At 39.9% G+C, this 13,319-nt stretch overlaps 1 protein-coding gene across 3 annotated transcripts in view; it reads right to left on the bottom strand.

The window, feature by feature from the left end:
- LOC121853517 (cationic amino acid transporter 3-like) overlaps positions 1-13,319 on the bottom strand; it is a 76,901-nt gene that overhangs the window by 41,824 nt on the left and 21,758 nt on the right. For all 3 annotated transcript variants that reach the window (XM_042347671.1, XM_042347672.1, XM_042347673.1), the window contains exons 2-5: positions 9,749-10,022; positions 7,193-7,321; positions 6,636-6,791; positions 1,082-1,186 (exon numbers count right to left, since the gene is read on the bottom strand). In XM_042347671.1, the coding sequence (XP_042203605.1) occupies positions 1,082-1,186; positions 6,636-6,791; positions 7,193-7,321; positions 9,749-9,968 (610 nt within the window). In that variant the 5' untranslated portion in view covers positions 9,969-10,022. The remainder of the gene's footprint in view (positions 1-1,081; positions 1,187-6,635; positions 6,792-7,192; positions 7,322-9,748; positions 10,023-13,319) is intronic.

The raw sequence follows: 13,319 nt of genomic DNA, 5'->3' as shown, positions 1-13,319 counted from the left end.
TGCACTCTAGGCATTTAAACTTTCCACTATACATCAATGTCTGCATGTGTCTCTGGGAACTCCACAGTGCCTCTCAGGCAAGTGAGTCAAATATGAATGTAAAATAATTTTTCTCTATTTTGCATTCATAAATATTTATTTTTTTACTAATTATTCTAAAACTCATGGGAAACTATGGAATAAATGAAAAATATAAGGTTTTACTTATTGTTTTGCCATGATGAATGTTTTTATAAGTAGAGAATTACAAGGACCAAGTGGCAGCAACAAACACCCCTTCACCATATGGCAAGACTGACTGAACATAAAATTTTTGTTTTCTTTCAATAAATTAGATTTTGTCATTGTTTTCTACCTGCTCACATAAATGTTATATATTTTATTTATTTATATAACTTTTCAAAAAAATATAACAAATTATTCATTTTAAACACTGGATCATAAAGTAACATGATAATGGCAAAACCTCTAGTCCTACACGTGTCACCACTCTCTCACGTCACCAAGCAATACAATGTTCTTTGTAAGATATGAAAGGAATATGTAGCAATGCAAAGACACTTGATTAATAGTTGTTATGACCTCTAAGCTATGTAGTGTGACATGCTAGGGTGTCTGTGTCAAGGAAACTGTGAACAAGGGAGGGACAAATATGGGCTAAGGCAGGGAGGCCAGCTCTGTCCTTCACACCCACTCCCCAACCCACTCAAGCATCTGGGACAGTTGCTACTAGTCCCATTTTAACTTATTTTGGTGTAAATCTCTCACTAGTGACCTCTGGAGATTCATAAATACAAAATGGCAGTGATGCCATAGTAACAATGCCACCCTGCCGACGGTGATGGTTAATGAGTTAAATGTACTGTGTGTGAAGATCGTCATGTGGTCCCCATCAAGGACAGAGAAGCTCAATATTGGGAACAGACCACTGGAACGTCATGATGAGTTCTTGTACCCGAGTGACACTATCAGTGCTGGAGGTGGTGCTGAAGCTAGCTAAGGTGCAAGAATCACAAGTGGCTGGAGGATGTTTTCTCATATCATCCCCATTCAAAATAAATAAAAGGAAATATTCACAAACCTTGTGTTCCAGCAGCTATGACAAAATAAATTATCGCCAGCAAATTGATGGAGGTAAACACGTTGTTCATTTGTGAGGAGTTCTTTACTCCAAGAGATAAAGCAACTGTAAATAAAGAAGAAACTTAATACAGGACACTGTCTTCAACATACAATAGCTACATCAATAACAGGCAGGAATTTACACAATATATAAGTATATGCATTAGAATCAATCATCATCATCATTGATGTCTTACCCAAGTATTTCATTTCTAGACCAAAATGACTGCCTCCTTTCTGAACATAAAGCACAGTAGGATCTCATGTTGAGCGACTAATTGGTACCGGTTTTAGCGTCGTGAAAGTTAAAATCGCGAAACGAGTGACATTGAAATACATATAAATAAGCCTAATCAGTTCTGCGGCATCACCCAGACCCCCGTATAATGACCTACAACCCACCAAGAAAATGACATCACAGTAATGTATTCATACATATTATATTGTACATATTGTTGATAACAATATTTATATACACTCATACTCTATAATAACTTACCTTGATGGAGTCAGTGAAATGCTTGACGGGGCTGGTTGATGGGGAGGGCTGGTTACTGCCCCCTCCTCTAACCTCAGCATCAAATCCCTCAAAGTCTTAAGGCAGCTCTTCCACCAGTAAGTCACCCAACACATCAATATCATCATCGGTGGTGCCATCATCATCTAAGTGATGTTTGCCAAGGCATTAACAGGCTGGGCCTTGCGCAGGTACCGAGTAATAAAGGCTGCTGACGAGCATTAACACGGGACATGTATAAGGCCTTATATTCCTCCATACCCTTATCAAGGGCAGAGCACACGAGGATGAGGCCTGGTATCGCATTCTTCTAGCTGTTCACTGAGACGTGCGATGTTTGTGAGCAACTCAGTCAGCTGGCGTGTTGTAGGCTCACCAGGCTTAACATCATCCTCTTGTGTTGGTTGCTGTTCTTCTTGTTCATCATCATCTTCCAACATTTCTTCAGTTGTCAGTTGCTGCTGATGTTGACCAACGATTTCTTGCAAATCTTCAACCTGAACATCTGAAAATCCCGGTGCTGGGATTGACTGCGTTGCCTCCACTGTGTCCATAAGTGTTGCCGCCACAGACTGCCTCTCCCTGCTTGCCTCGGTCTGCTCTGCCCCACTTATCTCAGAGTTAGCGAACAAAGTCTTCCGTGCGTGTAGCACTGTTGCAACATTAATCTTACGCCATGCCTCAACAATTCTGTCCACTGCATTTTTAATATTATATTTTTTCCAAAATTCACAAACTGATAAAACTTCACGGTTGTGGGGTGGAGCGTGTGAGGTGCTAGGAGTCAGATCATCTACTATCTCCTCCTCCTGGTTGGCTGGTAGAGCTTGGTCACTGTCAGAGAGTTCTGCCTTGATTTGTTGTAACTCAACTAATGAGTCTGTCTGCTGATGAAAGTCTTTATAGAGTGACTGATAGTAGAACAGTTTAACATTACTGATGAATTTGTGGTCAAGTGGCTGCAAAAGTGATGTGGTGTTAGGAGGAAGGAAGATAACGTGTACATTAAGGTGGCGTCCAATTAGAAACATAGAGTGTCCAGGAGCATTATCCATCACCAGGATCACTTTGAAGTCAATGTTCTTCCTCCAGCAGTACTGTTGGGTGTCAGGAACAAAGTGCTTGTCAAACCAATCGGTGCATAAAGACGTTGTAACCCCAGCTTTCTTATTAGACGTCCAATAAACATTGAGCTGCAACATATTGGCATGACGGTAGGCTCTAGGACGGGCAGCATGGCTATCAACCAGGGGTTTCATCAAGAAATCTCCACTTGCATTAGCTGTGAATAAAACTGTAATCCTATCTTTTGAAGTCTTTACACCCCTGAGGTGAACACTTCCAGAAAATACCAGTTTCGTCACAATTGAAGATCTGGTCTCGGCAATGGACACCCTCTTTCACAAGAGCTTGAAAGACAGGTGGATATTTTTCTGCTGCTATGACATCAGCCGATGCACTCTCCCCATGGTAGTGGGCAAACTTGACTTCATAACGCTTCTTAAAGGCAGCCAACCAACCAACAGAAGCATTGAACGGTGGTGGAGAGTTAATGAGTTTCTTCTGTGCAACTGCAGCGTAATAAACACATTCCTGATGCCTTATCTGTGGCCCAGACAGGTCGTCTTGCTCACGATTCTTCTTTCCACCCACTTGTGAGGGTAATGTTCTGTGATAACAAGCAGTAGGTGTCGTTGTGAGGTATCGGAGAATGTCCTGCTACTAGAAAATCTTGAGAATACTTTCACAGAAGCAGTTAAGGCTTCCTTCTTCTTCTTAAGGGAACGTATGGTTGATTCGGGGCAGTTGAACCTACGCATGATTTCACAGGTACAAGCACCACTTTTGATCATTTCAAGCATCTCTTGTTTAATTTCAAGGGTGTATTTTCTCTTCTTGACCCCCTTACGGTAGTCACGCTTGACTTGGGGCTTTCCTTGTTGACCTTCTCTACGGCCATCATTACCACCAGAACCGCTCCCGACATTTACATGACGCACTTCACTTATCGTTAATATACAAGAATCATTAATAGTTAAACAAGAATCTCGCAAAATGCAAGCACAATGGGTTATACAATTCAAGGTCACTGCACTGCTCGCTCATTCAAACTAACTGCCGTTACGCCGGAAACAAAAAACACTCGGCGGGTCGACGGTAATAGAAGACCGTGACAATGCGTGCTGTCCACTCAACAATGACTTGCAAAACTGGTAATGAAAATCGCTATTCTTGAGAGGCTGGAAATTTTAAAAGTGACGCAAAACATATGAATCGCGAATTTATAACTCACTAAACTTGAGATCCTACTGTACATAAACACTGTAAGATCAATTTCTAAGAGGTGCAAACGACATAACACTAAAAAACTGTCAAAGAACATTTGTCATATTCTTGTGAGTACAGGTATACCTCGCTATACATTGTTTGGCTTATGTATTGTTGATGAAGTACAGAAGAAATACTCTACTGTATTAAAAAAAAAATCCCCCACCTGTTATGCACTACTTTGGGTAGCCTTAGAAAGTCGAACAACTTCCAAATTCCTCCACCATGTCCCCTTCCCAGCATCAGTTTATGCATCACTGCCACATTTGCTTGATCACGTTAGTTTACAATGGGTAAAATGAGTGGAAAATGCCCAGCAAGTGATATTTGTGCCTATGGTAAACAAAAAAAAAATCTTTAAGATAAATTATATATTTTTAGGGCTTATGAAGCTGATGAACAAATTGTTGACATCACCAGACTGTTTGGCCTGCCTGCCATCATCAGTGAGTGTGATCCAAACAGTGAACGAAGCTCAACAGTTAACAAGTTAATAGCCAATAACATTAACTACTAAAAGGATCTATACAAATAATAAAGAGAAAACTGCCCAGCTGTCTTTGGACTGATATTTCCAATGTCCATCCTTAGTTGAAGAAGCAGGCAATCCTACTTTATTTTTTTTACTTTTATCCTCTTCACCACTGATCGGCTCGTTAGCCACTTGGGCGATCGGTCACGTCTCTGTCACGCACTGTTGGCAAGTACTGGGCATGCACCGGCTCCTGAATGTACCTGAACCCGCTCCAGTGTTGGTCAGGTCTGGTCTTGAAAGAGCTCACACTCGGTGCCGACACAACATTTTCTGGCAGCTTCATCTCCATAACTCCACCAGCCGGCCTCTACACACAGTTTCCTCAACTAATCTCAGGTAAGTCATTAGTTCATCTTAATGACAAACAGTGTTTATCTAAATATTTATTTTAGCTTATAATAATATACTCTAGTTATTTAAATACAGTAGTACCCCGATTTACGCGGTCAATTGAACCCACAGGGTACCGCGTAAAGTGAACAACAGAACATAGGGGATTAATTCCAATAGAGACTGGCCCGACCCCCAAACTCCACTTTTTGACGACACACAACTCTGTTGTAGTAAAAATATTATCTTAACTTTATGATGGTATGCACACACAATTAATAATTAAGAGAAATATCAATAATATTAGTTTTTTTAAGACTTACATTAGTAGAAAAGATGGCTGGGCAGATTATTGGCCCTCACCTGTATCACTTGTATCAATTGTATCACTATCCACCACATAGGCTTGCAGGGCCTCTTTGTCAAACCCCTCAAAGTCCATATAAGTCCATATCCTCACTATCACTATCACTGACTTAGGCCGGCTGTGGTGGGTGGCGGGTGAAGAACTCGGTAATGTTTTGATGAATGGGCGACCTTGTGCGCATCCTGTCCGCGCCGCTTCCCGCGTACATGAGTAGATGCACCGCGGAAAGTGAAAGTTCGGTTCTGGCGAGGCACCGCGTAAATGAGAAATCGCGGAAAGTGAAACCGCGTAAAGCGGGGTAATACTGTACAGTATTATTTGGGTAATAAAATTTTGACCACAAATGTTGCCCACAAACATAACCCCTACTTATATCAGTAGGTCTATGGTAAGCTTGTACAGTATTAACTATACTGTACATTAGTTCACTTAACGCTGCACTTTTCAAGAACACGTCTGACATACAGTGAGGTATAACGGTAAACACAGGAGGAGCATACAGGAGAGTTATGCTGACAGAACCTTTAAAACCGTTTTTAATTCAATGTTGTCTTAACTCCCCTAATAGAAGGAAAAAACTAATGATTATAACCTTGTCTGCATGACTGTTGGGTAACTTTATACTCAAACTTTCATCAAAATGTTGCTCAATTTGCTCAAGTTAACATGTTTAAGAGTGAGACACTGCTCATTGTCATGCCTTCATAAATGCTTTGTATATTTAGCTCCCTGACTACAACAACTTGATGGAGGACAATCACTAACTCCAGTCAGCCTCCACTTATCACAGCTATCAGTATAAGCTTTATTACTTCACACGAGGCCAAGTGCCCACACACCTCCATTATTCAAACATCCTTCTTCCTAATTAGTGCACACTATTGGACACCGTGAACCATGATATAGTTTGTATAATTGTAGTTTCTTTATGGTATTTAACTTTACAATCAGTAGGATCCAGATACCTCACACCTCAGCCTTTACCAAAAATTAATTTAAGAAATGGGGGCGCCGGTGGGTAGAGCAGTACCGCTCTTGCCTCGCAAGCAAGATGTCACGGGTTCGATTCCCGGGCCGGTGGAAGTTGTTCGGACACACTTCCCAGCCTCCCTTGATCCCTGTTCACCTAGCAGCAAAGTAGGTACCTGCTGTAAATCGAAAGTTGTGAATTCATATTCAGGGAAAGTTGTTGGAGCTTCCAATAACTTGCTTAGATATAAACCATTGACTCTTCAGGCTTCTACACCCTTGACTTAGCATGCTTCCCTGTTGGGTGCTGTAAACGCTTCTGCGCTTCACCTTACACAAGGATGTAGGGGGTGCCCCCAAAAAAAATAAGAAATCAAGATTCATATAATTAATTTCAAAACAGTAATGTACAACACAACATAATTAAAAATATATCAGTGAACAAGAAGGAGTCATGTAAAACTTACTTGAAAGTACAAATGAAAGGCCAAAAGCCAAGAAGTCTGGATATTCGGAGAGAAAGGGAATGTTGATGGGCATTGCCTCAGTTAATGCCTTGGACATTACTTTGCCAGTAAGTTCATTAACATAACCACTGAAGCCAGTGGCAACACTTGCTGTTCCTAAAAAACACAAATTTTATTCTAAATAAACTACAGTACAATACAACAAAAACTAATTTATATTTATCATAACTCAAGTTCATCTCTATGTTGGATCCTAGAGGACTTAGAGGTCATATACTGTATCTTGAGGTCACTTACAAAGAACCAGAAATCTTAAAATAATCTTTAATACTGTACAGACAAAACACATCTTAACCCCATCACTACTGGGACGCCACTTTTAATAACTGACTTAACTAACGCCAGAAAATTTTAGTTAGCTTATAGACGACCCATACACAGGGGGTCAAGAGTCACATGAATCCTGGCATGTATAAAATTTTAAGTCTAATTCCTAAGTACCAAATTCTATATACAGCACAGTCCACTATATAAAAAATACAGCTAGTCCTACTTACCAATTACATATTCCAAAATCAAATTCCACCCAATTACAAAGGCAACAAATTCTCCCACACACACATAGCTGTAGACATACGCAGAACCGGCCTTAGGCACACGGGCTCCAAACTCCGCATAACACAGACCTGGAGGAAAATAAATAAATATATATATTTAAGTATCCCATTACTGAACTACATCATAAATACATCTAAAGTTTCTAAGGTCTCAAAAATCTCCTTTAATAATAAATCTAATTCTAATCATCACACATTAACAATACCAAAATAGTACAAGTTAAATAAGGATTATACACTAAAGACACGAACTACTGGGAACAATGGTAATAATTTAATAACATATGGCCACACTATTACCCCTCTGTACAAAGCCTCTCTGTATTACCCCTTAACTTGGGTCCAAACTACAGTATTTTGTTTTTAAGACGTCTCAAGCGAGTCTTTCAGTTATGTTCCTAAAGTGAAACTCAAGACACACCTGCTGTACTAACAAACATACATACAGTACACACACTCATGGAGCTCATCCCTGCTGAGTTTGAGAGAGAAGATTATAACAGAGAATGATCTCTCTCTCTCTCTCTCTCTCTCTCTCTCTCTCTCTCTCTCTCTCTCTCTCTCTCTCTCTCTCTCTCTCTCTCTCTCTCTCTCTCTCTCTCTCTCTCTCTCTCTCTCTCTCTCTCTCTCTCTCTCTCTCTCTCTCTCTCTCTCTCTCTCTCTCTCTCTCTCTCTCTCTCTCTCTCTCTCTCTCTCTCTCTCTCTCTCTCTCTCTCTCTCTCTCTCTCTCTCTCTCTCTCTCTCTCTCTCTCTCTCTCTCTCTCTCTCTCTCTCTCTCTCTCTCTCTCTCTCTCTCTCTCTCTCTCTCTCTCTCTCTCTCTCTCTCTCTCTCTCTCTCTCTCTCTCTCTCTCTCTCTCTCTCTCTCTCTCTCTCTCTCTCTCTCTCTCTCTCTCTCTCTCTCTCTCTCTCTCTCTCTCTCTCTCTCTCTCTCTCTCTCTCTCTCTCTCTCTCTCTCTCTCTCTCTCTCTCTCTCTCTCTCTCTCTCTCTCTCTCTCTCTCTCTCTCTCTCTCTCTCTCTCTCTCTCTCTCTCTCTCTCTCTCTCTCTCTCTCTCTCTCTCTCTCTCTCTCTCTCTCTCTCTCTCTCTCTCTCTCTCTCTCTCTCTCTCTCTCTCTCTCTCTCTCTCTCTCTCTCTCTCTCTCTCTCTCTCTCTCTCTCTCTCTCTCTCTCTCTCTCTCTCTCTCTCTCTCTCTCTCTCTCTCTCTCTCTCTCTCTCTCTCTCTCTCTCTCTCTCTCTCGTGTCATGCCTTCAACCTTACATCTTTGTCAATCCTCTATGGTTTCTGTTGCATTTCTCTATGCAGTCTAAGACCTTAGCATTAGTACAGTATAGCTTTCATTAATCAATATATTCTTCTCTATCATTTAATTACACAAATTTATCAGACTTTATGGACAACAAGAGAAACAGTTCAAGTCATCATAAATATACGTGAGATGATAAAGAACACACAGCTGTCTTGCGTGATAATACCATAATTCTCTCTTATTTTCCTCTCATTAACTCTACACTACCAAGAGCTACTGTCATCTAGTTTAAAAAGACTAAGAAAATCTTTCTCTCTTCAAACAATAAGCACTGTACCCAACTCAACTAATCACCCATTCTGCTACACTAAAAATGTTTCACGTGCAAATGTGCAATCACGACTATACTGTTTTTTCCCCTAAATTTGAAGGGGGCAAAATGACTTCAACCCGTTCTGTACAGTAATGAGTGCTTATACTATACGTACTATATACATTTGGATATAGAAGAGAAATTCCAAAATTTATTACCAATTATTTGTAAATTCAGTATACTGTACTGTACTGTATGTTGGTACAGTAATATAAAATAATTCATAAAATTCTTATTTTAATTGGAGTTAATTTCATGTTCAGGTGCTGAGCTGCGGGTTATCCTAGTTCTCACGGAACAAACAAAATATCAATAATTTTTCTCTCCAATTTCTCCTGAAATAGTAACAGGTGAAGCCATGTAAGCAAGAGTAATACAGTAACAGTACTGTAGCAGGCTTCACAATGGCCCTGGGAGAGACTGGTCATCTGTAGTTGTGGTGGTTATTACTGTACACCCACTAAAAAATTATTCGGCACCCGTGCCGTATTGTACCATATACTGTACTGTACTCTACCTAATGAAAATCCCATAACCATTTTGTTCCCATTAAATAATTCCTTTAGAAAACCAGCCCCTGTGTTACACATGATGCCCTGCTATTACTGTACAGGTTTATTATCTTCTTATTTTTATGAACACTGTTTTCCCCTGCAGCTCCACACAACACTGCATCTGACATCAGATACTAATTTAACAGTTTAATGTTGTTTCGTTTAAAATCGCACTTTTGGGAATGTATATACAGTACAGTACACTGTATAATATTTAATGGTAACTACCTGCACATGTTTTACTAAGCTAATATAATAACCATTTGTCTTTGTTACATTACTGTATACTTGAAGATAGAGAAGAGGAAGTACAGTACTTACCAGCAAAAACTGAGGCGATGGCAGCAATGAGGAATGATATTATGACTGCTGGTCCTGCTGTCTGTTTGGCAACTTGACCAGCAAGAACATAGATGCCAACACCAATAGTCGAGCCAACACCCAAAAACGTGAGATCAATCGTAGTCAAAACTCGAGGTAGTTCTGTATTTTCAAAAGTAACAAATTTTCGTCTTGTCAGACGATCAAAAAAGTTTTTCATTGTGGAAAGAGTGTACAGTATCCACACCCAGATGACCTACATAACACAAGTCATCTGAAAAATATAAAACAAAACATAAAGATGAACTACATAAATCATCTAAAAAAGTTATTTAACATCAATATACTGTACAAGGCAATGTATCCTATCCATCCCAGACAGACAGACAAATATATTGCTATAGATAGATAGATAGATAGATAGATAGATAGATATATACTTATTCATTAAAATTATCATAAAAGTTTACAATGCTTCAGAATGTACAGTAAAAATCAAAAGTTTGCCCAAAATCCCCTGTTAACATTGTATTACTGTTTTTAACACACAGATGGCACTCTTTCCACCAACAGTTCAGAGCCGTTGATAGATAAGAGTTTGGTCAACTCAGTGATCGAACCTGATTGGCTGAGTCGGTCCCGTGACACATGGGCGCCATGTTGTTACTCAGCTGAAGAAGAAGTTTGAGTTCATACTTTAGACGATGATGATAATGATGTTTATTCAGTAAATTTGTCATACATGTTTACAATTGGATAAGCATTTTTATAAACTATGCAGTTCAGCATGAATATAGTCAATGTGGCTACTTTATACGGTATACGTAGGCCGTGGGAGTACAGTGTACAGTTTCCTGTGTGCAACAACTGTAAAATAAACAGAACTGAAACTTCACCAAAGGATATCCGGCAAAGCTGTTGGAACATAATGCTGGTTGGGGATTTTCTGCAAACTTTTGATTCTGACTGTACTGTAAAGTATCTAAAAAAAAAAAAAAGCATCTGTCCACACTGTGTGAAACATTATGAGACCATGGGTGATAGATATTGGGATTTGTGTATTCCTGTCCTGTATAGATTAACATACATAATGCAATGTGTATTTATTTTTATTTTGGTGCAATTAATATGACGTTCAGTTACCGGGACATCACGAGTTACATGTAGCATTTCACAAGTCATTGGACTCATCCTGGCAGATAGTGAACATAGACAATGCAGGTATAAAAACAATGATAAAGAGTAAATCAATTCGACCATAGATAACCCAACATAGCCATCACATAATTATTTCCATTAGGAGCCTTTGTTTAAGCTGAGGGACTAATTTAGACTATCTGAGACTAATGGATCATTTCCACAATACAACATTAATTGTTATTAAGACAGTCAAGAGCTTGCCTTGTTAGATATTTCACTGAGGTACAGTTGAGATGGTTTGTGTGTTTTCACATGATACATAAAACTCAGTCAATCTTTGGAGTTTTTTTTTATCCAAAATATATGTACCAGTCTTCTCAAGATGTAGGGATAATTTGTTGTCTCTTAGTCACTGTTAAAAATAACATCAGTTCAGATGATAACACGTTAACTATATCAGCTGCATCTTTACCTGAAAATGGCACTGTCATCAGCATACAGCAACAGTTCACAGATACTGTGTACTGTAACACCAATGAGCATGTCATATACTGTACTGTACTGTAAATTGCAAATAAAGAGTAATGGTCTTAGGGACTCCACAGGCTATCGACACGTGCAATAATAATTTGTTTCCTGTTGTTAAAATAAAACTTAAGCCAATCAACAAATCTAATGCCAATAGCCAACAATTTTTCACATACAACACAGTATCATGATCCACTGTGTTGAAGGCTTTTTGTTAATCTAATGTTACATTCATTGTGTAATTTTCACGAGTAATTTGGATCCTCATAAGGTCAGTGAGATGGATGAAGCAGGTGGCAGTTGAGTGAGAGCCTCAAAAACCTGATTGATAGCTGTACAAAATATTATAATCACAGAGATATCGTTTTACCTCAACACCTACTGTACTGTAATTTCTGAGATTTTAGATACAGTGCTGTACACAAATAACCAAGAGACATGTAGTTACTGGTATCTACACCACATCTGTCACTTTTCTTGTGGACAGATGTTACAAACTTATGGTCACCTAATAGGGTATTGGGGCTGATGGAAAACTTCATTACTGTATTAAACAAAACAGCCCCAAGGCATCATGGATGGACATACGAGATTCATGATTTGACGAACACAAGGACAGATGAATGAAAAAAATGGGTGTTGCTGGCGTCTCTTCTCCTTCATAAAGCAATGATCAACTAAATATTTTGTGATAATTTTTGTTCCCTTTTGGCATTGCCCACAACTTGTAGGGTTGTAGTCCCAAGATGATATGGGTTACCTTAGCCCAGAGCATTTACAGTAAGTCCGAGCTTAACGTCGTCCAGCTTAATGTTGTTTCGGTACTATGTTGCTAAGCTTTAGAGACCAAATTTTTTCTTAAATCCCGGTGATCCGATACTAAGTCGTTTTGCGTCGTCACAGACTACATTTTACGGTGCATCACCCGCTCTCATCTGGCCGCCCTATGCTCTCTCGGCTTGGCGCAGAGTCTCAGTGATTCACCACCCTCCTCCTCTCCCACCCTCCTCCGCTCCCATCCTCCCGCCACATTCCTACCCTACCGCCATACTCCTCCCCTCCCGCCATACTCCTCCCCTCCCGCCATACTCCTCCTCTCCCACCCTTCTCCTCCCCTCCGCCATCTCCTCTCCCATCTCCTCCTCCCCTCCCGCCATACTCCTCCCCTCCCGCCATCCTCTGCTTCACTACCCACCACACACTCACTCTACCACCTCCGCCCATCAGTGAGTACCAATACAAACTTAGTAGTTGTATATGTATGCATTATTTTCTATAGAGATGGCAATGATTTTCTGTGTATGTAATGTATTTCATGGGGCAAAGGGAGGCTCAGGAATGTAACTCCCGTATTTTATCTATTTCTTATGGGGAAAATATATCCGCTTAGCGTTGTTTCGCATAACGTCGCGTTTTTTAGGAACATAACCCCGACGTTGAGCGAGGACTTACTGTATGTAGTCAGTGGCACACTACAACAGCTGACACTCACTTCAACTTTGGCTGGCCATGAGACTGGCCCCGAGTCTCTCTTTTTATTTCTATTTATTTATCATTTCATCACTTGAGGTGGTTGGTCTGTTCTTTGTTACTGTATTATGATCTTTATTGTCCAATGTTCTCCAGTGTGACACATTTAGCATCACGCTGGAGAACACTGGGCCAGGGAGTGATCCTTGAACATAGTAGTGAGAGATAAACATATTACCACTAACACCCTTTAGTTCAGAGCCATCACCTGACCTATGGTACTACGTCATGTTTTACTGTACACATATAATGCAGTAAAGGGATTATGTAATAGAGTACAGCTGTAATTCAATCTATGTATATCTAACACATAATATACTGAAGCTGCCTCAACTAAAGCACATTAGTGAACTATGAATACAGTAGAGCATAA

Source organism: Homarus americanus, unplaced genomic scaffold (genome assembly GCF_018991925.1).
Source record: "Homarus americanus isolate GMGI-L3 unplaced genomic scaffold, GMGI_Hamer_2.0 scaffold4896, whole genome shotgun sequence".
NCBI classification, from domain to species: Eukaryota; Metazoa; Arthropoda; class Malacostraca; order Decapoda; family Nephropidae; genus Homarus; species Homarus americanus.
This window is presented reverse-complemented; position numbering and strand designations above follow the sequence as displayed.